Here is a 27,376-nt window from a genome sequence, read left to right as displayed (position 1 = left end):
ACTGAATGAGGTGACTTCAATTCATCTGGATAATATCTGAAAGGGGAATTTAGTCTGATGGTATCTATTTCACCACAACCTCCTTACTGCTGGAGCTACAGGACACGTAGTGACACCCCTGGGTGTGTTGGATTATTTTTATGATTTAAAAAGGGCAAAGATCAACAGCTATTCTTAAACCTCTCACCTTCATAACCCAAGTCTCAGCTTTTATGACTCACATTCTTCTTAGACTCTTAACTGTGAAGATTTCAGTTATGTAGTGACCGCTTCTTCAGTACTCCCTATCCAAATCTCCAACTCTTTTCTAGGTACACAGATGAAAGTTCACAAAAAAAACAGTCATGTGAGATGCTCTCACTCTACCTCTCCAAACCTCCCAAGCAGCTGATTGGTTAAACACATTTCCCGCCTCCTATGAGTGTTCCTGTGTTCATGCTGTATATGAAGTGATGCTACAGCACTATCATTAGCAGAGGCGCATCTGTTTAACAGAACATCCCATTTTTCAACACACAGCTTTTCATGCAGTTGGTCCGATCCCCACCGGAGCTCATTAAATGAGCCAGTAAGGCAGGACAACCCCACCCCCTACTACAAACACCGCTATAATATACCCGCTACATGGCTGAGAGGCAGATGACAGGGGAGAGTGGGAGGGGTTAAATGGCAAGAATGCCACATCAAGATGGATCCATAACAATGCAATGGGGAAGGGCGAGGAAACGGGGGGGGGGCGTCACTGATGGAGGTAAGGATGGAGACAAAGGAAAGGAATGGCAAGTGGATAAGAAAACAGTGAAAGTGAAGGGGAAAGTAATCACTTGAGGAGCAGCATGTCTCCACATTTACTGTAGGCGAGGGGCTTTTTTGTTATCACGTTATCTGTGGACACATGACAAGCTGACATCTGTGTTAGGCAGCTGGCCCTGTGAAATTGGATTACTGCGCAAATCATGTTTCATACATCGCTAGACTCACCTGACACACTCTAAAATTGAAATGAATTCAAATGACAGGATGCGCTTAAAATTGTTTTTGAATGTGGAATGCCAATGTCAACACAGAAAATGTCTGCTGGTCATGTCCCATGAATCAAAGGCTGGGTGAGGGGGGTTAAAGTCCGGGTCTGGATTTGCCAATAAGAGGACAAAGGAGGATGGATGTTCTCTCACTAATTAAACAGTTCAGCCTATAGGGACTGAGCATAGCCTGAAACAGTAGCCATTACCCTGATTTCCCCACACCACCCTGCAGCGTTGACTGAAAGGGCATGCCTGCACACATACAGCTCATTACATCATCCAGCTCAGCCAAGCTACCATGTGCACATTTTGTACCTATGCTAGCATATGACTCAGTCCTAAAGACAAATATTTTGTTTAGATTTCTATATGCTATGTGAATTGGATCATTTAAATAACAAGCATGGTCTGGTTAAAATAAAAATAAAAGTCTATATTAAATTTTGCTTAAAAACAGCATGGAAATCATTTTAACCTCTAGCAGTAAGATAATAATACTGCAGGTATAACTATCTTCAACAATGAAACCAGTGCCTAGTGTCTGTGCAACCAAAAGAAATGCTTGTACTTCTTGGATATGTGCCATATGTTATCTGCATATAAAACTTGAAATAGATGTATGTACACATGGCAGTTACAGTGTTCTTAGCTAAATCACATTTCGACAAGGTGTGCTCATTAGTTGAAAATCTAATAATCTGCTAAGAACAGTCTATGTCTGTGTGTGTCCTGAGGAAAATACCCATCATCAGGGACACAATATGGAAGCGTATCAGGAGAGCAGGGAAGTGTGACCGAGCTGTCAGCTACTCACTTTCAGTGTCTCAGTGTATATCTGTTTTCCTGTTCATCGCTCTCTGTCTCTACCTAAGTTTCTCTCTTCTTTTCTTCCTCACACGCATACAAGATACTGATACAGTACAGGGCATTTCCAGCAAAGGTAGATTATCTTGAGCCTTGTTTGGTCCTGGTTACATGAACTGGAGTATTTTAGGTCTTTTTTTAGATAAACAGAATTTTACAAATTATTAAAGATAAAGAAACACTTTGCTACTGCTCTTCTTTCAGAGCCATGTCTTTGAATCTGAAAAGCAGGAACTAGCTTTTGCTTACTACTAACACTTTTTACATGTGAAGCCACATGGAGTCCTCTGCTACTCTTTGGTTCATCGTTTTTCCTTCAAAGTCATGCACACTTTGTCAAACTATGTAAATATTTTTTCAGTCATAGGCAGCAAAGGAATGCCGTAGAGGGTGAGCACTCTCTCATAGGCTTTTTCCACAACCTAATTATAAAAGCCAGCATATAGTGACAGTCAATCATTATCACAGGCTCTGGGCAAAATCATTTTCAGCACATTTTCAATGTTATAAATCCCACATGCATAAAAAATCGTAGCCTGTGAGAAGATAGTAAACTTGCTTTGGATTTCAGGACGAGGAAACAAGGATTCCCAAAGATGTCAGTGTGAATGTACCAACAGGTCTGTGTACTCCATTGATTTCAGGGTATATGTCTAGATATCTAGAAGACTGTATTGATAGATAGATAGATAGATAGATAGATAGATAGATAGATAGATAGATAGATAGATAGATAGATAGATAGATAGATAGATAGATAGATAGATAGATAGATAGACCTCCTAATTAACCAGTGCATAATGTGGTGAGCCAAACGCTGCTAACAAAACCCTCTCTGTGTTCATCAGCCATTGAGGCAATCCGCTCTTGGAACACGCCAACCCTACTAGAATAATGGGCCACTTTACAGGCCTCCAAGTTAGTTCACAGAATATAGAGCTGGGAAACCGCTCGCACAGGGTTCATGGGGAGGAGGGAAAACTTAATTGTTGCCTCCATTTTTGTTTTTTCATCCCCCCCCACCCCCACCCTCTCTTTCTCCTCTCTTAGTTCTGAAAAGGGGGCTGACAAACAGGCAATGAACGCAATTGTTGTGTGTTCCGCTGGAGAAGTGGGTGAGGTAAACAAAACTAGACTGTAGGGTCCATCAACTGGAGCTTGTCAAGATGGGATAGGCTGAGCAGTGGGGAGCAGCACACATGCAGAGGAAGGATTGGTCAGGGAGCTGTGTAAGTAGGAGGGGTGAGGGCACTGCCAGGTTTGGGGGGGAGGTAGGTAGAAAGGGTGAGAGTAAAGGGTCCTGAGGGAATCAGGAGAGAGAGAGAGAAAAAAAAAAAAGGGGGGGTTCCGGAAGAATTGGGGGGTGGACATGGGTGCTGAGGTTACTCTTCTAAGTGTGGGTATTGTATTTAGTGCTGAAGTTCTCATGCATGTCTTGTTTCAGCTCCCTAAAATGTCTGAAAGTGATGGAGCTCGCTGCGATTAAGTAGACAAGTAGCAGCTCTGCTTTGCGCTCCCACAGCTCAGGCTATTTACATACTCAAGAGGAACATTAATGCCAGTCGATCCCCCAAGGCTGAACAAAGAAGCACACAAACCTGCCTCTGAGGCCCATTACGCACTTAATTGAGGATTTGTGGAATAGTAAAAAGGGGCAAAGGAAGAGGAAGGTGGGTGAGACTGGGAGGGGTAGTGGGTGAAATGGGCAATTAGACAATTTTTTTGTCATTTTTGTGTTATTTTTATGTTTTTCCCCTCTGTGTTTCAGTAAGATTTGATTTCCAAAACATGGATTACAAGCATCAAAAATAGAAATGATAGGTAGACAAATATAAACAGTAAAAGGAACATCCAGTGGGATATGAGAGACCTTTCCTTAACCTAAAGACAGGTTTGTTATTAATGTATTTTAACAGTTTAAAAGCTCTTTAGCATCTTTTTAGTTACACAGAACTGTTTTTAAAAATCTCAATCTAGATCAGATCAGATAAATCAGATTAATCGAATAGCTCTATTATTGTTCTTGAAAGTTGAGCATTTTTGCGATTGGATGCTACTTTCTGCAAAAATATAAAGACATCTGACATCAAGTTAATAAAGCTGTTGTATAAACCAAAAGTAGCTCCATCTGATAATCAGTGTGAATCTGTCACGATAAATCACTGTTCAGATGAAGTCTTTTATTTGTTTTGAGCTCTAAATCTGCTTCAATTATGTTTCTTTTGTCGCCACACAATGGGATGATTGTTCATAGTGGCATGGTCTTTGGTGCCAGGAAGCAAAAAACAGAAAGAAAATGAGACCCCGTCTATCCTGCCTCTTCTTCCCTTTACCAATTACTATTGGAGTAATTTCGTGACTCCCCCTGCTGACCTGAATTCCAGTGTAGCAGGTGCCAATGGGATGTGAGTGGTTTGAAGTTTTGCAAGGAGGAGGACAGTGGCAGTGATGTAGAGAGTGGGAGGGATGAGGCTGTACCAGTAAATGCTGACTCAATCCCCATGTGGACCCCCCTAGCTAGTATGGTGACCTCCAATATTAATTATGAGCAGTTATCTAATATGATGCAGAATATGGGTCAAAACAGGAATTGAAAACTGCAGATTTGCATATAATAGGCAGAGCAGATAAAGTCAGTATGTGAGGGAAACTTATCTGTATTTAGGTAACGTTCACAATGTGATGGCACTGGCAGGCTTTCAGTACACATCCTGGATAATCTAACAATAACTTCTGACCCATGTCTACCAGATGGGACCAAACCAAAAATTCAGATAGTTTAGTAATGGGCCACAGGGCCAAGAACATTGCACAGCAAAGCACTAAATTACACTAGAAGGCTAAAATGACATCTACTTACATGACATGAATTTTAATAAGCTGCTATTACAATTTTTTTTATTTCACAATAATGTAGCCATGAGGCGATGTACCAGCCTGCAAAGCACAAAAAAGTTCATAAAACACTGTTTTCCTTTACTGTTGTTTATGAGTAGCCTATAGAGCACCTGTCCAGCACATATACAGAGGTCTTACGCTGTGATGGCAGAAATTCCAATAATACTGTACAATTCATTTAACTAAATTTAAATAAATGTAAACTTTTTCCACTGTACTGTCTTTGTATGACAAAGTTAAGGTGTCTTTGTTTACCTCTGCTGTCAGAACCCTCATAAAGGAGAATTCTAGTCCAGAAGTACAAAATATTATTCTGAGACAAAATTTACATTACATGAGATAAATAAACTGTAAACTTAAATGGCACCACGTGGGTGGTTTTGCTTCTTCCCTGGCACCTCATCAGAGATTAAAGAGGCAGTTTATATTGGTGTCTCATTGCAAAAATGAAGAAGTGCCTCATTCGTGGCCAGCAGAGATCTATCATTTTGCCGCCCAGCAGCAGTCCCGCTAGTCAATGCCTATGATTCTGTTCCTGTGCAGTCATACAGAAGTGAAGGGAGCTGGGCTCTTTGTTTGGTCATCCCATGGGAAAGGCTTAACTGTCCAGCTCTCTGAGAACCAAAACATTGGTTCTATAGGCAGAACTACAAGAGGGAAAGAAAAAAAAACAGATGATGAATCACCTTCTTCCCCATATTGGGAAGACTCACAGCTGTGATAGAGTCACAAGAAGAAGACAAATCACGATTCAAAGCCCAGAGAGAAAAGTTGGCAAACAAATACAGTAAAATTGAGTAACAAAATGAAATTGGGTGATATTACTGTAATTTGGAAGGACTGGGATAAAAGCAACAGCTAGAGAAAGAAAAGGAGGACTGCTGAATGAGTGTAAAAAGAGAGATAGAGAGATAGAGATAGACAAGCACGGGTGGTAAAGAGTGAAAAGAGGAGCTGGATGGCACTTTGGCAGCTTCTGAATGTTCCCAGGAGGATTACTCAAGCACTAGATGCCACAGACTGCCAGCGAGACCACAGAGAAGCTGGGTGAATGGAGACACACAACCACACATGCACACAGGTACACATCTCGGTGGATGTCCCCCTGCTGTGGACTGGTCTCTAGTTCACCTGTTTCCTCTCTTTCTTTTTTCTTCATCTGCAATCATTTTTCTTTCATTCTTCCGCATTTCTCTTCATGTTCTCCACCTTCTTTTTCATCCCATTTTAAATCACACTTTTTCTCAGTGTCTTCAATCAAGCCTTTCCAAACAGATAAGAGAACAGGTCTGACTTGCCCAGCCCCAGACAGGTAACATGGGCCCCATCTTCTAAGTGCTTCTGGAGCTCTTTGAATTCTGCGTACATGGGCAGGATTCGCTTTTCAAAGAAAAATGTCTCTCGGTCTCAAGGAGGGGCAACAACCCTACCTTGTCCCTTGCTCACCCACTCCATCATTTATCAATTTAAAAACAAAGAGTTCTATATATTACTCTCTGTCCTCCTCAGCATTTTATCTTTCTATTACTCCCACATGTTAACTCTCTCACACTCTGCCTCACACTTCTCGCAGTGTAAAAACCTCAGTTTGTCTGGCAAAAACTAAAGTGCTTTTGGATTTCAGTGGGTGTTTTTTCACCTGTTTGTTTGTTTGTTTGTTTGTTTGTATTCATTCCACCACTTAGCTTGAATTTTCTTTGAATTAGTTCATGTCTAAATACTGCTGACTGCTTACTTGGTCCACTGTTCCCAGTCAACTGAGTACATTACACAAATCTATCTACTGGATTCCTTCTCTATTAATTCTGAAGCACAACAGATCTTTATCAAGTTTCAAAACTATTGAAACCATTATTGGTGGAATTGAATCTGCACTAAAGAGGATAGTCACTGAAGAAGATATCAGTCAATCAGCACATGGATTTTTTGACAAGGCGCCATGATTTGCCTTCAGCCAGTTTCTCCACAACAATGTGAGCATGTATGTGCATGTGCGTGTTAACCTAAACATCTGTCCTGCCCTGAGGGCAATGAATGTTGTCTTTACTAATTAAAGTAGCATCTTGACAGATGTTAAGCATAACAGCTTTGGGAAAATATACTTTTGACTTGTTTCACTTCTAGAGCAAGATCGGCCATGCTGCAGGATCTTTTGATGTGCATGTGTGTCCCTGTACTGCGTGTTTTTTGTGTGTGCGCGCACATGCATGACAACTGGCACCTCCTTTGTTACATCTTTTGAGCTTCCAAACTTCCAAGACTTAAAACATATTTTAAACATATTTATTAAAATTTTACATTTTTGATAGTCACTGCAAAATTGTCTTTAAAGTTGCAATATTTGTCTTTTCAACAGTGTTACTTTGACCATTTCTATGAGCCGAAAAGCACAGAAAGACAGAAAATTCCTTTTCGGTCTTGTAACAAAAAATCATAAACACCCTAGAAATAATTAGTTTTTGATCCTAATTAATTCCTAACAAATGAAGGAAAGGAAGATTCAAAATTGAACTGACAGATGCAGTGCCTACAAAAACTTGTTATTAATTTCTTCTGTATAAGTGGATGCTAAATATATGCATCATACAAACATTGATGTGGATGCAAATTTTCATTTATGTGAAATGCTATGGCTGCACTTCACAGTGTGAAACCGCATGACATGATAAAGACATATGCTTGCAAATATAAAAGATCCCCCCTCCCTCCCCCAGCTGCATGTGTGGGTTTGCCTTGAATGCGTGTCAGGTTCAGTCATGTAAGGCAGAAAAATGCCACAGTGCAATAGTTTGCCAATATGGATCAGCTGCATGAACAGTTGCTTTACAGATTCTCGTAGCAATTACAATGAAGGTCAAGGCCTCAACGATCATGTCTCCTCATGGTACAGCCAGTTCCTCTCACAAGGCCCACCGATGGATGAAAACATGCCCATTAAACCCAAACATATAGACTTATCTGCACTCAGGCGAAGTGCCAAGCCCTGTCTAGGTTTGATCAACATCCTTTTGACAGAAGCATCCATAAACAACCCTGTAACCGTTTTCAAGACCATCCAAGACTAATGCAGAAGGCGATCAACTGAGAGTGCCAAGAGAATTGGTTTCCATGGTGACATTGATGGTGCGATTGGAAAACTGTGTGTGTTTGTGTGTGCTCACGCCCCAACGCCCATGTGCATTCCTTTTAATATAAAAAGGAAGAGTGCTGCAAGGATTGGTTTCAGAGGGGGTGGCGTTTGTAGCCAAAGGTAAGAAGGAGGGAAGGGGTGGTGGGCGACAGCTCGCTATAAGATATTTTCGTTTTGTTTTGTTTTTTTAAGGGAGGAGTTCATTTATTACTCAACTGCATGGTCGTCTTGTAAATGCAAGAGGCTGCCGACACCTCTACGAGGCTACGAATAGTCTTTTTCACAATAAAATACTTTATCAGAAGCTGCAACACAGGCTACAACTTGTTGGCTTCATGTTCAGAACCGCTACACAGGTCACACAAGAAAAACAGGGTTCGTTCATTAGTACGCAGTCACACTTGGTGTCAAACCAAAATTTATAATGGAACTATAAAAAATATGTCACAGCACCTATTTACAATAAAATCTACTTTTTCTGTGTGATCTGCGCTTAACCCATCTGAATTTCTCTAAGCAATAATAAGATGGGAATCGTTTGGCGTTTGGATGAAGGAAAACAAGGACAGCACCTTCACAGAGTGCTGCTTTTGGCTAAGCCGCCAGATAATTAGAATAATGTTTTTTTTGTTTTGTTTTTTTCTCACGGGCCATCCTCAGAATTGTGTCCAGAAACGTAGGTAGGTATCAAAGTGTTGACCATCGCAAAGCCGGGTTTATTTTTAACCGTCCACTGTAATGTTTCTTTACGTCGTTTATCTACATCACGTCCAATCGACTTTCATTTAATATTTGCCATTTTCGCTATCCGAAGAGAAATGAGCATATTCAGCCCTTTTCAATGCTGCAATTTAATCTGCAGCTCAAGCTTATTGTTGACGGTCGGCCTTGTGGGACTTTTCACTGCAGGTTGTCACTTTACCTTTGGAGTAGCTGCGATATGAATGTAAAAACAAACAAACAAACAAAAATGTTAATTAAAAGGGGGAGAGATGGAAATCTGTCAACCAATTAGCTTTTTGAAATGGTTTACCTACTAGCATGTATATTAGGTGCACCTGTAATCGTTTCTCAAAGCAATTACTTATGTTTACCTGTAAGTTGTGGTGATGAACAACCAGCTGGATGTGACGCCAAAGAAAAGCCACTCACTCGTTAATAATCAACCTGTTTGTGTTGACGTATCCTATTTACATGTTTAAAATAAACGCCAATCATCGTCTTACCTTTGCAGCAAATCACGACGAAAAAAAGTTTTTGGTGCTGTCCCCTTACAGGACCTTATCTCATCAGCTTCAGAGAGGGTCTGCCACCGCGAGCTTCAGAGCGCACCGCGTTCCAAGACAGGAGCGCTTCACGGACCAAACAGGGATTTTCTGTTAGTAAAATCCGAGGAGCTCCGCAGCTCAACGATCCCACTGAATGAGCTCTGCCTCACCTCACTCTTCGGCGCTTTACTCCCCCACCCACCTCCACCCGTTTCCCCCCTCTTTGTTCCTTCTGCATGGGAATGCCAACTCTCGTTGGCTGAAGATGCAGCCTATACCGTACCCTTTTTTCTCTCCGTGTCTCCCTGTGACCCTCTCTACCCCGCTCAGTCTCTAGTTTTATTTCACGCGCATGCATATGAGCACGCGCGCGATTTACCGGCAAGGACACGCAAAACCTTCCTCATAAGGACTTTGATAAAGTGAGCTAGATTTCCTTAAAGTGAAGCCCACTAATACCAACCTAACCTCAAAAAGTATCCTAATTAAGTCATTCTTTGATAGCCAGAAGGTGTTCTGCGGATTTTCTGATCTACACCAATGGCATTATTGGTAATGTCAGGTTTTATTACCCATTTTTACACAGGCTTGAGGTTATATTAGACCTGCACTACATTTTCTATGTTGTCGGTCTAACTTGCATCATATTTATTAGATAAATGAAAGAAAAGTGAAATATATATCCAGTCTAAGTCTAAAGTAAGAAGAAGATGTTATTAGTTAATATTTAGCTTAATGTAAGATTCAAAGAATGAGGCAGAGAACCTTCAGCCCAAAGCTAAAATTATATTTAATGTGGTAGTAGTATGAGAAAAAAAGTACAAAAAAGTACTCGGTTACAATGGAGTACACGATGAGCCCTAATTTTCTTTCTCTTGAAAATGACTGCAATGATCAATTGTTGGCAAAGAAGTAGTCCATTAATTTTGAGTGGAATGATACATTTAAGATTACCCTAAAGATTACCCAAAAATACTGCACAGTTACAGATTTTGTATTCTTTAAGATTCAGGACTGTCTGAATTATAAAATGTCAGCCTTTTTTTTTTTTTGTAATTGGCTGAACTGTGCACATGTTCATCTTGTTTATTCATTTATTATTGCAGGAATAATCAAGAATTGCGAGTGTAGAATTTCTATTCACATATAAAACCTATAACTCAACTGTCACTGTGTTTGACAGATAAGGTGAAAAGCTTTGGACCGTAAGGTGTTGGGGTTTTTTTTTGTTTGTTTGTTTGTTTTGGTTTGGTTTGGGTTTTTTTTTTTTTTGCTTTTTTCCCTACACTCTTTACCTTTTGGTTTCTCAGCCTATATATTGTTGTGCCATGATTATAGTGGTATCTTTTTGTATATCTTGGCTATATCCTGCCCACTCTCATTTTAATGCTTATTGGGGATTGCATTTTTGGTGAATTGTCCAGATTACGGTCATGGTTTAAACATAGGCATAGAACTAAGGATGCTTACACCTTGAAATCCATTATTCACTTGCTGTGTAGTCATTTTCACACACATAAAAAAACCAACAATTTTTCAGTTTTCCACAATACGTTTGCTCCTCAATCCACCAGATTATTTGAGGGGGGTTTTTTGGTACCCAACATTCTTGAATATCTGATGACTCTTGGCCTTCATTCTGGTGATGGACATAAAATAGTGTGTGTCATCTGGCTTCATGGATAGGTAAATCTGGGTATCATCTGCATAGAAGTGAAGATGTATATTTTGCCTTCATACTGCCTAAGGGTGGTATGTATAATGTTAATTGAACTGGTCCTAGCACGGAACCCTGTGGAACTCCATAATGAACCTTAGCATATGAAAAAGACTCACCATTTGCATGAACAAATTTAAGTCTTAGATATAATTCAAACCACTGCAATATAATAGCTTTAATATCTATGGTATGCTCTAATGGTTGTAAGAAAATTTCATGATCAACAGTATTGAATGCTGTACTGAGGTCTAGCAGGACAAACACAAAGATAAGAGGCCATAAGAATATCATTTGTGACCTTCACTAACATTGTTTCTATACTGAGATGACCTGATTGAACTGCTTTAAAGCCCACAAAGGTGTCAAGTGTCCAATTATTCATGAACCATTCCAGTTTGGGCACAGTGTTGTAAAAGCGATATCTCCCACACTGATTTTCAATACTAAAATAAACCTCTTAAAATGAAAGTTAAAACTTAGTTAAAGAAGTTAAATAACTCATCTCAGACTTAACCCAGACAGCATAAACAATTCTACCTCTCTAAATGTTTTGATTATGCAAGGTGGCGTGAGACCTTTTTCTGAAAAGAATAAAGACTTAAAATGTCAGAAATGCTAAAATAAAATTCTCCTATTGATTCCATTGAAAGACAAGACATTATAGAAATATAAAGTAAGTAGGTCAGCCAAGTCAATATTTTACTCTCACAAGGCATCGTGACACATCCTCAATTTATATAATTATCTTGTTCTTTTTGCCTCAGCGTAGCTGATAAAGACGTATAGTTACAGTGTTACAGACCATGGGCTATTAATGGGTCTGTGTGACTGTCAAACAGCAAGCTTTCTCACTCTGGAATTTGAAAACAGATTTTTCTTTTTTTTTTTCTTTTTTGGTTTTGTTTTGTTTTTTGTTTTTTTGCTCAGCTTCAACAGGACTCTATGACAGAAGGCTTTTCACCCCTCCATAGGTGTGGCTTTCCCGAACGAGAACAAGTAGCATATTTCAAACATGATGGCAAAAACTGGCTTTGTAACAAGTTTGTTTTCAAAGCCAATGAACTTTCAAAATTCACTGGCTACAAAATATCATTGAGATGAGTTTGAGATCAATGGACTGATCTTTAAAGAGTGGGATTTGGCTCATGAGAGTGCTGTTTGCATGCTGTTTCCGGTCAGTTCAAAGCCCTCGAAATCCATAAACCCCCTTTAAGCTGATCTGTTAGGGAATACTCTTGTTTGAGTGGGGACATAGTGATGAAGCAGTGCTTAAGGTTACTGTTTCTCTGACAGCATGTGATAGATCACACTGAATTATCATTGAAGTTACTGTACATTTAGATAAACATGGTCTTTGCATTTAAAGCTTATTAAGCAACAAATGAGTGCATGTGGCGTAATGCAAGCAAAATCCCAAACACAGAGTGCTGACCAAGCATTGTGAGGTATAAGGGGGTGGTGGAGCACTTTTTCAACTGATTTGATATTACACTTCTGCACACATGACTCAATACAATGATTGCATGTTTTCAGCTGAGGGACCCTTTCTGTATGTATCCAGCAGCCCACTAGCTTGGAAACAGAAAGGCATTTGTGTGAGCAGCACTAATTAGTCTCTACAAATTCTATTTGTAGCTTTGCCACCATGGATGTGGAAAAGTAAAGACTAATTGAATGGAAATGACAGAAATAAATTTTTGATTTTAAACACAGGTAGTCTTTATTTTAATGTTTAAGTTTTCATGTCTTCAAATTGAAAAGTATAGGGCAAACTGAAGATCAAAAAGAGTGATCTGCTGGAAAATTCAACATAAATCAGAAAACCATTAAAGTGACACCAGGACTGTATCAGTATTATCTCTTCTATTCTGAAGATATAAAAAAAGAGAGAGCAGACAAGAAAAGAAATGTTTCTGGGGTGTCTGATGAGCAGCACTGCTGAACGGAACAGAATGAGCAGTATGGACAGGGTGATAGCTTTGAGAAAAATAATATGAAGCTTGTCTCTTTGGGAGAGCCATTGATAATATCAGCAATCGAGGGGCTTACTGCAAGAAATTTACCAATCTTTCACAAATGCATCATGTAGATCATGTGCAATATGATGTCAGGTTAACTTGTCCATAGGTGTGATTGTGAGTGCAATATACCTTATAGAAAACAAACAAACTCAAAGGCTTACTCAGCATTAGGAATGGCCCAAAAATTGCTAATTCCGAGTCATATTTGGTATGGCTATCTTTTTTCTTCAACATGGCCTAAAATCTCTTAAGCAGGCTTTCTTGTACTTCCATAAAGTATATGAATACTTTCCAGGTTTTTTGAAGAGACAGCCTTCTTGCTGACTTTTTTCCGTTCTCTGTCAAGATGACAACATGCTGCCTCAATGATGCACTATCGAAAAGGTGCCTAACTCGAGGAATGAACCAATGTTGCTTCAGCCAAATCTATGAAAAATGCTAATGATGACACAATTAGTCCAACATAAAATATTATGTTTGCATGAGTGATGTGATTCCTAATAATCTATTATTTGAAAACTTAGCATATCTCAGGATGGAGTACTGTTGTGTCCTTAAAATCTTAAAGGAAAGTGGACGAGAGCTTGGAATTAAAATGTTTTCCTTTGAACGTCTCTTGTCCTCTTAGCCTTCCCACCCTGTCCTTTTAACTTGTCCCAGTCTGGGTCTTACATTAAGAATTTCTTAAGCTGCTTGGTTTTCACATACAGATATTTCTGCACAAATCTGTTACCCAAGATTACTCGACTGTGACTTCAGTGTTACCGCAAGGACTGACCTATTAGCTAGTTTATGGAACAGTTTAAGTAATTTTTTTTTGTATCATACTTTAAACACAATGATTTGTTAACTACCCTGTACACAGTACTGTATTGACTATTTAGACTGAACCTGAAATAAGATTTGATAGAGATAGCATGGTAGGTTGTGAAGTGCAACACTGAGTCAATAAGAAAAGTAAGCACAATACAGCTTTCCATCTTTATGCATCTATTTTTTGTTACAGTTACAATAATCAAAAACACAGAAGTTCGATGTTTGCACTGGGTGACATGTAACTGTTGTAGTGTGTGGACACTGCAGTTTAGACTGAGTAAATCCTAAATACAGGTGGAAATTACGGTTGAATTACTAATGGTGTAACATTAGTCAGTTTTGTTCTAAACATTGACAAACATTTTTCAAATTTACCTTTAGTACCAGCAAATAGGCTTTATGACTGAGAGCTAGGGAGGTCTATGAGAAAAATGTGAGGAGCAAAGCTTGAACTGTAAATGCAGAAGACGTCTGGACATTACAGAAGAAGTCCCATTTTGTTATGACCACAATGCTAACAGTGGAGTATGTGGGCATCCTTTTCAGCTCAAAGGCTTCCTCTCATGCTGAGAAGCAAGCACAGAAAGCTCATCAACCTAACTGGGAAACTGGATCAACACCTAAACATTTTCTTTAAGTCTGGTGTTAAGTATTTTACCCCTCCGGCTCTCCAGTGTAAACTATTTTCTCATGGTAACATTTTCTCATCATTATCCCAGTACTTTGTTCAGAGCTACACCTCTGTTCCCAGGCCAGTCAGCTTATGGTTCAACGTTGCCCGTGTCTCTATTGATGATGCCCTGTGAGCTTACAAGGGCCTGTGAACAGACGGTCTCCCAGCGCAAGTGGATAGGACTGTCCTCTGGGAAACATGGGACTATTGCTAAGCTGTTGTTCAGCTTTGGTAAATGGGTGAAGAGAAGACAGAAAGTCTTTGATAGAAGATGTTCCTGTGAAGAGAAAAAGGGGATTCCACCAGTTCGGCATTCCAGTTGTGACCTTGCATGATTAATATCTCCTGTTGAACTGTAAAAGGCCAAATAGTTTTTGAACAGTAAAAAGTAGATGTTATACTAAACACAAACGTGTTTGCTAAAACATTATATTGGGTGGAATGACACACAGCAATTGCAGCCAGCTGGAAATTAAAGCTCAGGTCATTTTTGTCTATGTGGTAAGACTGCAGCATTTCACCAGCTTTATTGTGTGTATAAATGGAATAAAATTACAGTAATGCATTGCTTACTGTGCCGTTTTGTAACTCATTATAAGCTGCAGGTCTTTTGTCTATGCAAACTCACTTGGAAGTTGTATAATGGAGAAAAGTCACAATGGAGGTAATTGATTTGGGAAATGATCTGTGAATAACTTGCTATGTTTATGGTTGTGAAAATGGTGCAGCTCTGACCCGGATTCATTCCATTGTGTGCTTCATGAAGCAAATATAAGGTGCTTTTTCAATGTACCCGAATCTGTTTGTCATAAAGACTTTTACACCATGTGAAAGCATAAGAATAACCAGTCTCACAAGCTTCACCACACCAACCTTTCCTTTAATAAAAATGTCATGATTTTTCTCTTTCAATAAAATATGTACATCTCTGGAGTTGCTTGAATTGATATAATAATTCAGTACATTACAACATATATACATAACAGAGGGTACAGTCCAAACCATTAACAGTCAAATACTCAGATGAATGGTTTTCTTATCAGTTTCAAGTGTTTGATCTCAGGTTGAATGACCTGAACACTAAAGTCTTCAGATAAAGGGCCGATGCATCAGCACATCTAATGTGCTAGCACCCCCTTCAGTTTGAGCACTGTGATGTCCAGTGTTGCTTCTGCGTTTAGTAGGAAAATGCCCTTGTGCATAAAAATAGATTAGACAGAATGAATGCACTAAAATAGAGATTAAGCAGGGGAGTGGACTGTAAGATGTTTATTTCATATTGCTCTCAATCCAGTCTTTAAAGCTGGCTACACGTGTGTAGACTGTGTAGAGGTCAGGATCACATTCCCCTTGGTCATAGCCAAAGCTCACCAGTCCCAGTAGTCTCCACAGCCCTTTGCTCTCCCCTTGCGCCTGTGCATAACCAGGCTTTCGGTTATCATTGACTTGATTCTCAGAGAGGGCAGGGAGGACAAGAATTCCCCCAGTGTCAGAGGGACATATGTTAGATGGTCCATAGTCAGGCTTTTGGCTGGCACACAGCATATTGTCTGTTACACTGACTGGCACACCATTACGAGCGTATTGCTGCTCACATGGGACTACATCAGCAAGGTGAACGAGCCCAACCCTAGCCTTCTCATCAGGGCCTAAATTTGACTCGGGCATTGGAGACCAGCCGGTCACAAGTCCTTGAGTAGATGTCAAATCTTCTTCCTGGTTTTCTGACAGGCAGAGAGGCAGGACTTTTTCTCCAATCCTTGCCTTGTCCAGTAATTTGATCACAGCAATGTCAGAGTCAAGAATATTGGGATCATAGTTTGGATGAATAACAATGGAGGCCACCTGAAAGGGGAAAAGACATGCTTAGTTTTATCAAAAGGGATTGTGTGAATAACAAGACTTCTAAGAGCTTACCCGCAGGTGTTGAAGACCTTTGGTTTCCCTGTCATCATCACGATAGTGCTTCCCCACTACCACCTTTATTGTGGCAGTGTCCAGAGGAAAAACCTTGCCCAGATCTGTCACACAGTGAGCAGCTACGACCAGAACTCTTTGGTTAACCAGAGCTGCACTGCAGACTAGCTGCCAGTCAAAAGCCTGATTGTGTTTGCCAGTTCCTGCTCCACCATCCTTCTTCAGGGACCCTGCCTGGCTGTCTGCCTTGGTCACCTTGGTCTCTGTACCCTTGGTGGAGCGGCGGTAGATGGCAGCCAGCCAAGGCCAGTGAGCCTCTTCTGGCCTCTCTGTGTCAAAGGTTGGATGCTTCCCACACACTGCCAAAGAGGATGAGAGGTGAGACCATTATCAACGGGACAGCAGGAAAAACAAGACAGGAGAAATTGAAATTGCACTGAGGTTAAGTCAACATTTTGCGCTGTGGGACTGCTTTTATTTAAAGTAGTAGCATTGATGGAGCAGAATATAAAACACTTAAAGGCTACAGAGCCATGTGAAATGTGACTCCCTGAAAGAAGAAGTGAAATAACGTAATCTTTAAGTACACAATTTGCACATAACATAGAATGGTACCTTGTCCGTTTACACTTAAACACTAAACACTAATGCCAATTCACCAGAATTACAAAATCAGACCAAAGAAGCAGACTATTCAAGGATTTTATTCATTGATCTGGTTTGTTTCTTTGCTCAGTACCATATAGCACCATATAAAAATGAATCTTCCTCCAGTATTTGTTGATGTGTTTTATTAAACAGTGCTCACAACAGTGCTTTTTTCACATTAGTATTAAGGAAAGTTGTTTTAAAAAAGGGCAGTCCATTTTGTGATTGTTATGGTACAAATCTAATATCCTATAGAGAGGGAATTCGATTTAAGAGTGCAGTAAAGAAAATAAAGAGTAATAATCTTGAATAGTAATATAATAAGTTGTTTATATAGGCCTATATTTTCTATATTCATTATTTAATTAACAGCTAGAAATATTAAAAACTTTAATAATGCATGATAAATATAAGGTTTAATATACACGGCTCATCTTCACTGTTTAATATGATGAAATAATAATGTGTGGATAGCAGCATTACATCAGCTGTGTTTTAACTTTGCTGTTATAGTATTCTTCAATGTAACTGTGTATGGAAACAAGAGGCATTAGTGCTACATCTGACATCCTTTATTGAAAATTCTGTCATTACACCGATGTCACAGCTGTGTTGTACATATCAGCTTATGAATTTAAGCTTAGGGTCTTAGCAAGCTTTCACTGAGAGGTAAAAAGGCTGTGCAAAAATGCTTTAATCAATGTCAGCAATTAGAGACAAGAATGCTTTTAGAAGGTGCTTTTGTATATGATCATCAAATATTACTGCATTATATAAATTGCCATGAAAACACTATGTCTAAGCGACCACATCATCATTTTTAATGTCTGCACAGGATTGATATATGGGCGTAAATCACTCTATTAAAAATGTCTGACAACTAGTGGTCCTCTGCTGCCCTCACCTGGTGAACAGGAGACGTGGCGCCCGCTCCATTTCCCTGTCTTCAAGCAAGTCCGACGTGGACTGCCAAAGTGGTGGTAGTATTGAGATGCACACTCATATTCTATATGCGTGTAGAGCTGGTGGAAACCCTGGGGCAACTGCGAAAGCACCAGGGGGACTTTAGTGGGACTGTGCAACTGTGGCTGCTGGCCCATGACTGAGGAGTAGAGCTTGTGCACGGGTGTCTTTCTGAGGGGAAAAATATGCCAAAGGTATGTAGTAAATGCATTATATGAGTCCTTAATATTAATTCTTCAGCTAAATGGCATACATACCTACACAATACTATATATTTATGGTTGTCAGTTACTCTATATAAGATGATGTTTTAATAATCATACCTGGATGGTACCTGAGGGGGCAGAACTTTTTGTTTCACCAGCTCTGAGACTTTAGGCTCACGACATGCTGCAAATGAACAAATATGTTTAAAAAACACATTCATATGAAATATGCACAAAAAATTGGGAAAAGTGACACTACATGCAAGCCAACCGGCTGCTGATTGCAGTATTTTTGCAGTATTCTTCTAGTAAAGAGGCATGTGGTATCTATCTGTATATGTAACACTTAGCCAAAAATAAAATAGGAGCATTTCCCACAATGTTAAACCATCTTCTGAGAAATTGGTTTATCAATGCTTTTCTCTTAAAAGCCTTTAAATTGTATTAATAGAGGCATGCTTTGCATGCTGTTTCACATGGCCTACTTTGGCTGTGCCTCTGTTTCTTTAATTTATTCATTAAAGCCGTGCCAGTGGACAGTTCCTCCACTTACCTCTTGGCAAAGAGCTACTGGGCATCCAGGTCAAAATCTATTAAGAACTAATTAATATTTACAGCTCTAGTCCTGATGGATCATTTTACTGCCAGAACCCTTTCATTAATAACATTTAGCATTAGCGTTTATTCAGCATTTTGGGAATATTGACTTACAAGCCCTGTATATCTACAACTTTAATAGACTGATATAACACCCACAACCATCTATTAACTGTTCATTTTGTTCTCAAACACTACAGTGTCCGCTAATGCTTCAATATATCTGAAACCTACGCACCAGTCCAGTAAAAAAAGAAAGAAAAAATGCTGTTTGTACATGCTTAAAGAAATAAAAACATTTAACAAATCTCCAAACAACAAAATCTTAATATTTAATTCAATAAAAAGACAGAGCAGGCGCTGGTACCTCTGATACAGAGGGGCTGTTTGCCACTCCATGTGCCATCCGGCTGGCATGTGCGTCGGACATCACCACTGAGCGCATAAGAGTGATTGCACTTGAACTCTACTGTTTCAGGCTCCAAACCTGGCACCACCTGGTGGTAGCCATGGTAAAGGCGAGGCAGAGGTGGGCAGCTTTTTTCTGGACAACAGAGAGCGGGTGAGAGTAAAGGCCAAATAAAAGCAGATAATTATTCACTCAATTATTCATACTGTTGTCACTGATTCTCTTACCGGTGAAGCTTTGGTTGGCTTCTCGCTCCCTTTCTTTCTCTTTTTCTTTCTGCTCTCTTTCCACCTCCTCCTTTGTTTTCTCAGTTGAATCCTTCTCCTTTTCATCCTTCGCAGTTGTTGATTTCTCCTTCGGTTTCCCACTTTCTGCTCTGTACAGCGTGATGTTGACATGAGTTGGAATTATTTTCCTCCCTGGCGGTAGAGACCCTATGGTATTATTTTCTTTACTTGTGCTCTTGGTATCATGTGAAACAGTGTTGTTCTTTGTCATTTCCAGTTCAGGTATCTCCACTGTGTTTTCACCCTCAGATATGACCGTCCTGAGCTTGGTGTCATTGGGGCCCACTTTGTCAGGATCTCTTTTCCCATTCACCTGTTTTTCTTTTCTTTCACTTTCTTCCTGTCCTTTGTCTTTTATGACAGGGATTTCTGTAACATCTGTCTTTCCCTTGTCAAAGTTTGTGTCTTCTTTTCTTTCAGGTTGTTTTGGTTCTTTCTCTTCAACCATGTAATCTAGGCTGTTATCTGGGCTTTTGCTAGTCACTTTATCTTCCCCACCTCCAGATGGCTTCTCTGGGCCAGTATTTCTCTCATCTAGCTCTCCCTCATTCCTGCCCTCAACCACAGTTTTCCCAGGAGTGGTCCCATTATATTTATCTTCCCTGTCGACTGCTGTTGTGTTCTCCCGCTCAGTGTTTACATCTTTTCCAGCAACACTTTCGTTTTCGCGAGTTGTGTTCTCTTCTTCTTTCTCTTTAGGTTTACTGATATCTTTGTTACTGTAAATATCTGTCTCTGTTCCCTTTTCTTTTGCTTTGTCCTTTTCTGCTTCATTAAGAGTGTTATTCACTGTGAAGAAAAACATAAAAGAGATTATTAAGAAGTTATCTTTTAGCAAATTTAGCAAACTGTGGTTTAAAGTTGGCCTGTACGATGAATAGCTCTAAGGCATTGAGTCATTTTCTCTCATCTATTAACAGCTTACTATTAAAAAAAACAAAATGACTCATCCATCTCCAGTCTACAGTTATTAAGACATATTTTCCAACCTTTAATGCAAACAGGAGAAGTCCCACTCCAGGTGTTATTGGGGAGGCAGGTTCTCTGAGAGCCCCCGCTGAGTTCATATGGCTGGTGGCACAAGTACTGTAGTGCAATGAGAACATCATTGGGCCCATAAACCAAGAAGTGGTCCCCATTGGCTGGCTTGGGTGGCAGAGCACAGACTCTTTCCACTGGAACTGAAGGGAGGAAGGGAAAAAAAATCATATTTATTTTCCATGAGCTGCACTATTTCTGAGGCAATATGTATGGCATCCAGATGCAAGCTAAAGACACGCATAGTGTATGACTTTCCCAGATATGAAATTGTAATTATTTTGAAGAGGGAAAAACCTATTTGTATTATTATCCTACCACAGTCGGGAGCAGGCGCACTCCATGTTCCGTCACTCAGGCAGATGGCGTGACGAAACCCCTTCAGCTCAAACCCAGGGTCACAACGAAAAGTGATGCGAGCACCAGAGTGATGAAACAGACCCTCTGTAGATCCGTGGGTGGGCACCGGAGGCCTGCGGCAGCCCACCACTGATGAGAAATACAGACATGTGGGGTTTATTTATATACACGCAAAGTTTCTCTTTTTCCGAACTAAATGTCCAGTCATCAAAATTACAACGCATAGGAGGCATCTCTACCATACCTCAACAATCAGTTGAGACCACACAAACAGTTTCAGCAAGTTCTTTCTATTCCTTTCTATTTACAGGTCAGACAGGTAGTCCATAAAGCAAAGACTCGATTTTTCTAATTCAAAAGGTTCCTGAGATTTAAAAGCACTGCCTGCTACCTCAGAGACTCATTAATAAATAATTTCACTCATCATCGCAAAGTGCGAACAGTTAACAGCATGACTTTAACACATGGCTTGTAAATGAGGAAGAAATAGATGCAATAAAAACCCTTTTAGTCAAAATGTTCAATTTTCCACTGCTGTAAAAGAGAATTTTACGAAGTGGGATAGTAGAGACTGGTAATGTGTTTATGGAATACTGTGTGCAACTGTCCCGTAGAAGAACCTCCGGCAAAAATAAAACAGTCTGGGGAAAACTCTTCTGCATGTTGTGATACACTGTAATACTTAATCATTAAGCACAGCTGCAAATATGCACACAAATGTTGTGATAAAGGCCTGCGAATAGGTTCGCAAAACATGTGTTAAGACAACAGTTATCATATCTCTATGAGGCTGTCTCAGGAGATTTGTTATGTTGTTGACTTTAAGTGGGATCAGATCCATGAAATGCACTGTCTGTGGTTTTTAAGCTCCAAACCAAAGAACCCTCCCTATAATCTTTTTAACTGAACGGCATTTCCAACCTTCAGTCCTTTAGGGGATAAGGAATGCGCTTGGCAACCAAAAGTAGAGAAATAAACTGTAGCTGACCTCTTTTGAATATGTATAAAAAACCATGAAGTGCCCAGAGGTGCCGTGTGCATTGTTGTTCTTTTCCCATGAAATGATTTGTCTTTTAAATGCGATAGTTTTCACAGACAAATCTAAATAAATGTGGAGTCATTAGAGTGGAATGCTAACATATTACACATCACAACATGTACTGTAAGTAAATCATCGTTTCTTTCACAAGTTCTCTGGAAACTGAGTTACATACTGCATACTGAAACTGATTAGTGTCAAAGATAAATTCAACTGGGGCTGAGAGGGAAAAGAAAAAGAAGAGAAAGCATTTCCTGTCACAAGTTTTTTATGATAAAGTGTCACACTGTCTCGTACCAAATGAGTTTTAGCTTTCGACAGATGACAGGGTGATTACTGAAGGCATAAAATATGACTAAGGTCAGGTTCATATTTGAAATTCTCCATCTGACTCTCAGGCAGAAATACAGACTACAATATCACCACAAAATGTAAGGCATTAATGTTGTTCCAGCTCTTTTCCATTCAAATTAACAGCTGAGGATTCCTCGTGAGAATACAGATGAATGCACACTGTGTGAAATCATACAGCCTTTTTTTTTTTTTTTTAAATGGGTGTCTCCTCCAGTGAAAAATACTGTCTGTTGTTATATAAGTCGAATTGTTTCACCATTAGTTTTATGGACTTGAATGTAGCCCTGAAAAACAACACCGAAAGAAAAAATGTGGAATTCACCAAGTCTGCTTTTGCAGAATCTTAAGAGAGGTGCACTGAATACAAAAACACACCAGACATCAACTTAGGGGAGCAGTACCCCCAGAGCTCCAGGGCACACAAATATTTAAGGTGGTATAAAGTGGCAGTACAGTAACAAAATGTCTTGACAATAACCACTCTACAAAATCTATTCCGTGTTTCTTCTCCTTATCCACTTCCTCTTGCTGCCTCCTTTCCTCAGTTAGTTTCTTGTCATTTACCCTATTTATCTGCCAACAGAAGAAAATTGCTTAATTTTGTACATCTATATGTGTTAGGTGGCCATTTGGGTGTGAAACTTGAAATCAACACATATGAACACAGACAGTCTTGACCGTATGACTGTAGAAGGCAGCTGGCCTGATCTCAGTCCAGACCACAAACCTCTCCCTTGTGAAAATGAATCACTGCCTGCCTTGGGGCAGCAACAACAGTAAAAAAGCCTCAGGGAAGAAATCAATTCTTTGTAAATTCATTGTGACTAGGCGTGCCGATTTTTAGATGAAAATAACTGAAATAATTTAGGGATATTGTAAGTCTCAGTACATTAAGACACATGTCTTTCCAATGCCTCATAAGATGGAAAATAGACTGGTTTAGTCTTTTCTGTGATTAAAACATGCATGGATTTTATTTTAATTTTCAACTTTAGTATATTTTCTCCAAAATATCAGTATTTTGCTCACCAAAGTCCCCTATTATGGTACAGACTCACCATTTTCACACCTCTTGCCTGTGTAACCAGCCAGACAGGCACAGTGGTAAGAGTAAGAACTGTCTAGGATACATGTCCCATCATGCAGGCAAGGGGAAGAGCTGCAAGCTGTGAACATACAAGCGTACAACATTAGGGTACAAACAGAAAGATTAGGAGTAAAAACACAAACAGAAAGACTGTCTTATGAGAATAAAAACACAGAAAGAAATGAAGTTAATACATTAGATGAATCAGTTGTGTTACTCTAATGTATTAACTTCATGTGGCTGCAGACGTCAGGCTACATCCAGGAATCATACTCAAAGCTGAAGTTATTAAAACTTCATTTCCAAAGCCCACTGTTTACTTTAACTACATCTGGCTTAGGCATTGGTAACATGTGTGTATGTGTCTGTTTTTGAGTTCTAGACCTTGAGAATGAGGGCATTTCTGTGAAGTGAGGGCATTTTGGTTTGTAAACAGGCTGTTAACAGACTCAACACCCATGACAAAGTCTTTTGCCAGAAAATGTAGGTGCTAGTCATGCACTACTAGGAGCTTTTATTAGGTACTGGACACTAAATACCATGGAAACATCTTTCTTGTTTGTATTTGTTATGATTCCAAAGAGCCCCATTGTTCGTGACGACTTCTTATAAATGACTTCTTATCTATTCCATTTAAAAAAGCAAAGATTCCAGCTCACTCAAAGAATCAAGATTTAGTTTTAGATTTAAAGAAAATAGCTTTCTTCCATGACGGCTCATTTAAGAGGGCTTAAGATTTGTGGCTGGAAAGTATGGTACATTGGCAAGGGTACTTTAAAACAAAGGAGAAAAGCACTGTTCTTATAGTAGCAGAGATACTACTTTGTTATGTAACCTACCTGAGTTCTCTTGGAAAGTGGCAAAGAATCCATCAAAATTCTTGTAACCATCAGACACAAAGAGAACATGCAAACTGTTGCCAGAGCTGTGAACTGGTGCAGGTCTGTTATTCCCACAGTATCTACCGATAACACGGGAGTGGATACTGTCTCCATCTCGGACTTCCACATAGTCGTAATGACAAGAATGGTGAAACTCCAGACTCAGCATCATGAACCTGCAAATACAAGAATCGTGGCAGATTGAAATGGCAGAGTACAGAACAAGCTTCAAGGTAGTTTTTTTTTCTATCCATCCATCTATTCTCTTCTGCTTATCCGATTCAGGGTCACGGGATGAGCTGAAGTTCAACATTCGACTTAAAATTGGCTATTCAGTACTTTTGTCTTGATACTATTTGTGTCCACATATGATGATGATGTGAATAAAGTTAACAAAAATAATTACAGTTCTTAATGGTTTTCCTTTCCATCTCACTGAATCTTACTTTTACAATGTAGCGCAGCATTTAGAGAGCTAGATTTATTAAATTATTTTTTGTTTCGTTTTGTTTTTTGTTGTCAGATGCAACAAAGTCAGATTAAAAAGCTTTGTTTTAGCCAGTGTTGGATTTAATGCTTTCCAAAGTAACACATTACTGTGTTTTACATTTGCCTTTTCATAAATACAGTAATTTAACGCGTTGCTGTACTAAATTCAGTAATCACATTACAGTTACAAATCTTGTTACTTGTGTTACAATCTTGTGTTAAAAATCTTCTTCAGTTATTTGCATGCCAGGCAGATAGAAAGAAAAAAAAATCAACCAAACATGCTTTTTTCTCCCTGCACATTTTTGCTACAGTCAGCTGATATCAGGACCAGAGTGCAACAAACCACATCCAGGTCAGAAGCAACTGCATTGTACTGCTAACAGAACTTCAGCTCTTTGCAAGCTTCTGTACAGACAGCATGCTAACACAAAGCTAGCCATGAACCCAGACTGATGATAAAGCTGAGTGCATGCTGACCCCAGCCCAGCAGCCAGAGCCTGAACTTCAACAGGCAGCAAAGGCAGCGATGAGCTCACAGCCTCCATTTCTTCCTGTTTATACCGTAGAATCACTGTGACAATTGCTTTGAATTATCTTTAGGCTAGTTTCAAAGTTTATTTTTGTGTTTTCATCTTTGTGTTCATGCGTAAAAACTAAAAAAAGATTTTAAAGTAAAGGGATCACTAGAGATCATGACTTATACAGGCAAAGGCAGGTAAGTACATGTTTATATCTGACTATATTATGTGCAATGATAAATCAAATGAGATGCCTTTTATTAACTTTGTGGTTTGGGTGAGCCTTGGAAACCTCTAAAGAATGTCTGAACTAGTAAAGTTCAGTGTATTGTGAATGCTCATTATTTGCATATCAGTGCCATTTCATTATTGTAATTGGCAGGATATACAGTATTGCTAATAAACAGCGTAACCCATTCCATTTCAAATCAACATGATGTTTTGTTTGTTTGTTTTTTTCAGAGAGGAAATTACTAAGTTAGTCAGGCAGAAACACAATTTTCCAACAGTCGGTTTGAAAATAGAAACACACTTTGGTTAAAGTTATTAAAATGTGACAATGGCTGTACTTATATTGCCCTTCAAGAAGGATTTGGCCCTTCTCTTTAGTTTGTCACATGCATCATGGCTGTAAATTTTAATGAAGCACTTCATACATAGCTTTAAAAACTTGCAATCATTAAGTCTCCTTCACGCACACTTCAAGCCTAGACATCAGGAACTGCATACTCAGTCTGAACCTAGCTGTATGGAGCTTTTGTTCTTCTAAAAACCTGCACAAACACTTGCCCATAAAATCTGTATTTGTAATGGAGAAAATGACTGAAATAGAAATTTATCACAGGACTGAGAGGCCATAATCTTACCAAAAAAATGGTGTTATGGTTTCCAAACCTCCAAACTCTTTGCCATCAGTCCTCAACATATATCTTCCAGCTGAGTGGAAATTTGACTTAACCAGGCCAGTTGATAATATTTACTGCAGATGGACAATGAAGATCTCAATAACTGAGGATTGAGAGCCAATCAGACTTGACTTGACAGACTCAAAGCTTTTCTGTATTTATTTGTTCCCATCAAAAACAGCTTTTTTGGTGAAGTCTTGCTGTCAAAATATTTTTTAAATTGATGTTAATTAAATTTTTTTACAAGCTGGTGTGCAACAGTAGGATGGTTTTCCAAAGACTTTCAGGTAGGAAGCACTTCACTACTGTTGACAGTCTGAAAATTATTCAGAATAACTGGGTCACTGTTTTTTTTGTTGTTTGTTTGCTTTTTAACACCTTTGCTTTCGAGCCCATAAATGTAATATTTTAGCCCTGCTGCAGGCTATCTAATTATGACCCACCAACAATCATCAATCCTAAAGAATTTCATTTTAATTCAGAAGAATTAAATTTAAAATGCATTACTGTGCTTGGCACTAATGTTGGCACATTATACAGTTTTTAACTGCTTAAAATCAACATATTAGCATCTTCACGATAAAAATGTCACTATGTTTATCAGATTGCCTGGCCAATTTACAATGGAAGTGAAGCTAAAACCAGAGCCACCAGTGGATTTACAGATCATTATTTCAGATGAATAAGACTGCCATCACAAAATATAATCACAACCTATCTGAAAAAGTCTCGAGCCACCCTTTATGTGGCTAGAAAAATGGAAAATAGGTGCTGCAATTTATTGAAATTTGTGCAAGCTTATAAGGAAATACAGTGTATAAGGCAAAAACAATGAAACAGATAGAATATTAATATTTACTATGACTATCATTAATCTTCACCACAGCCTGAACAGTCTTAAGGAATAGTTCTCCAGGCTTCTTGAAAGACACTCAAAGCTTTTTTTTTTTGTTTTTGGATGTTGGTGTTACGGCTGCGGCCATATGACCACTGTGTGCTGTCTTGTTCTGTCTCTCTACTGTGTTTTAGACTCTTTGCAGGTCCATCCTCTAATGAAGAGTAGCGAGCGGCTGATTGGCCCGTGGAACACGTGCCCACATTCAAAAGCCGCTCTGACAGCTCCAGAGAGGGAGAGAGAGAGAGAAGCGAGCGAGCGGTTTGACAGCCGACGCGGTCCTGGCCCTGGTTTCCAGCTTATACCTTTTGTCGTGTATTTGTGTGAGCGTGTTCGGTGAGAGCAGCTCCTAGTGTGTTAACTTA

General features: G+C 39.4%; 1 protein-coding gene across 1 annotated transcript; it reads right to left on the bottom strand.

The window, feature by feature from the left end:
* Window positions 1-15,268: 15,268 nt before the first annotated feature.
* Window positions 15,269-26,839, bottom strand: pamr1 (peptidase domain containing associated with muscle regeneration 1). Its single transcript, XM_039615578.1, has 10 exons — window positions 24,160-26,839; window positions 23,292-23,399; window positions 20,799-20,969; window positions 20,432-20,623; window positions 19,383-20,231; window positions 19,114-19,290; window positions 18,267-18,333; window positions 17,885-18,114; window positions 16,333-16,691; window positions 15,269-16,260 (listed from the first exon to the last, which is right to left on the bottom strand). Exons 1-10 carry the CDS (start codon window positions 24,512-24,514, stop codon window positions 15,685-15,687), a joined length of 3,084 nt encoding a protein of 1,027 aa, XP_039471512.1. The 5' UTR covers window positions 24,515-26,839; the 3' UTR covers window positions 15,269-15,684.
* Between the last annotated feature and the right edge of the window lie 537 nt (window positions 26,840-27,376).

Source organism: Oreochromis aureus, linkage group 7 (assembly GCF_013358895.1).
Source record: "Oreochromis aureus strain Israel breed Guangdong linkage group 7, ZZ_aureus, whole genome shotgun sequence".
NCBI classification, from domain to species: domain Eukaryota; kingdom Metazoa; phylum Chordata; class Actinopteri; order Cichliformes; family Cichlidae; genus Oreochromis; species Oreochromis aureus.
The sequence above is the reverse complement of the archived record's forward strand: the minus strand, read 5'-3'. Positions and strand labels throughout refer to the sequence as shown.

Excerpts from the sequence above, each read along its gene's own strand:
- pamr1 (XM_039615578.1), bottom strand. The coding sequence starts at position 24,514 with ATGTTGAACTTCAGCTCATCCCGTGACCCTGAATCGGATAAGCAGAAG. Across the intron at positions 19,291-19,382 it reads AGCCAACCAAAGCTTCACCG|AAAAAAGCTGCCCACCTCTG; the intron begins GTAAGAGAATCA and ends TCTGTTGTCCAG. Across the intron at positions 18,334-19,113 it reads ACAGCCCCTCTGTATCAGAG|CATGTCGTGAGCCTAAAGTC; the intron begins GTACCAGCGCCT and ends GTTCATTTGCAG.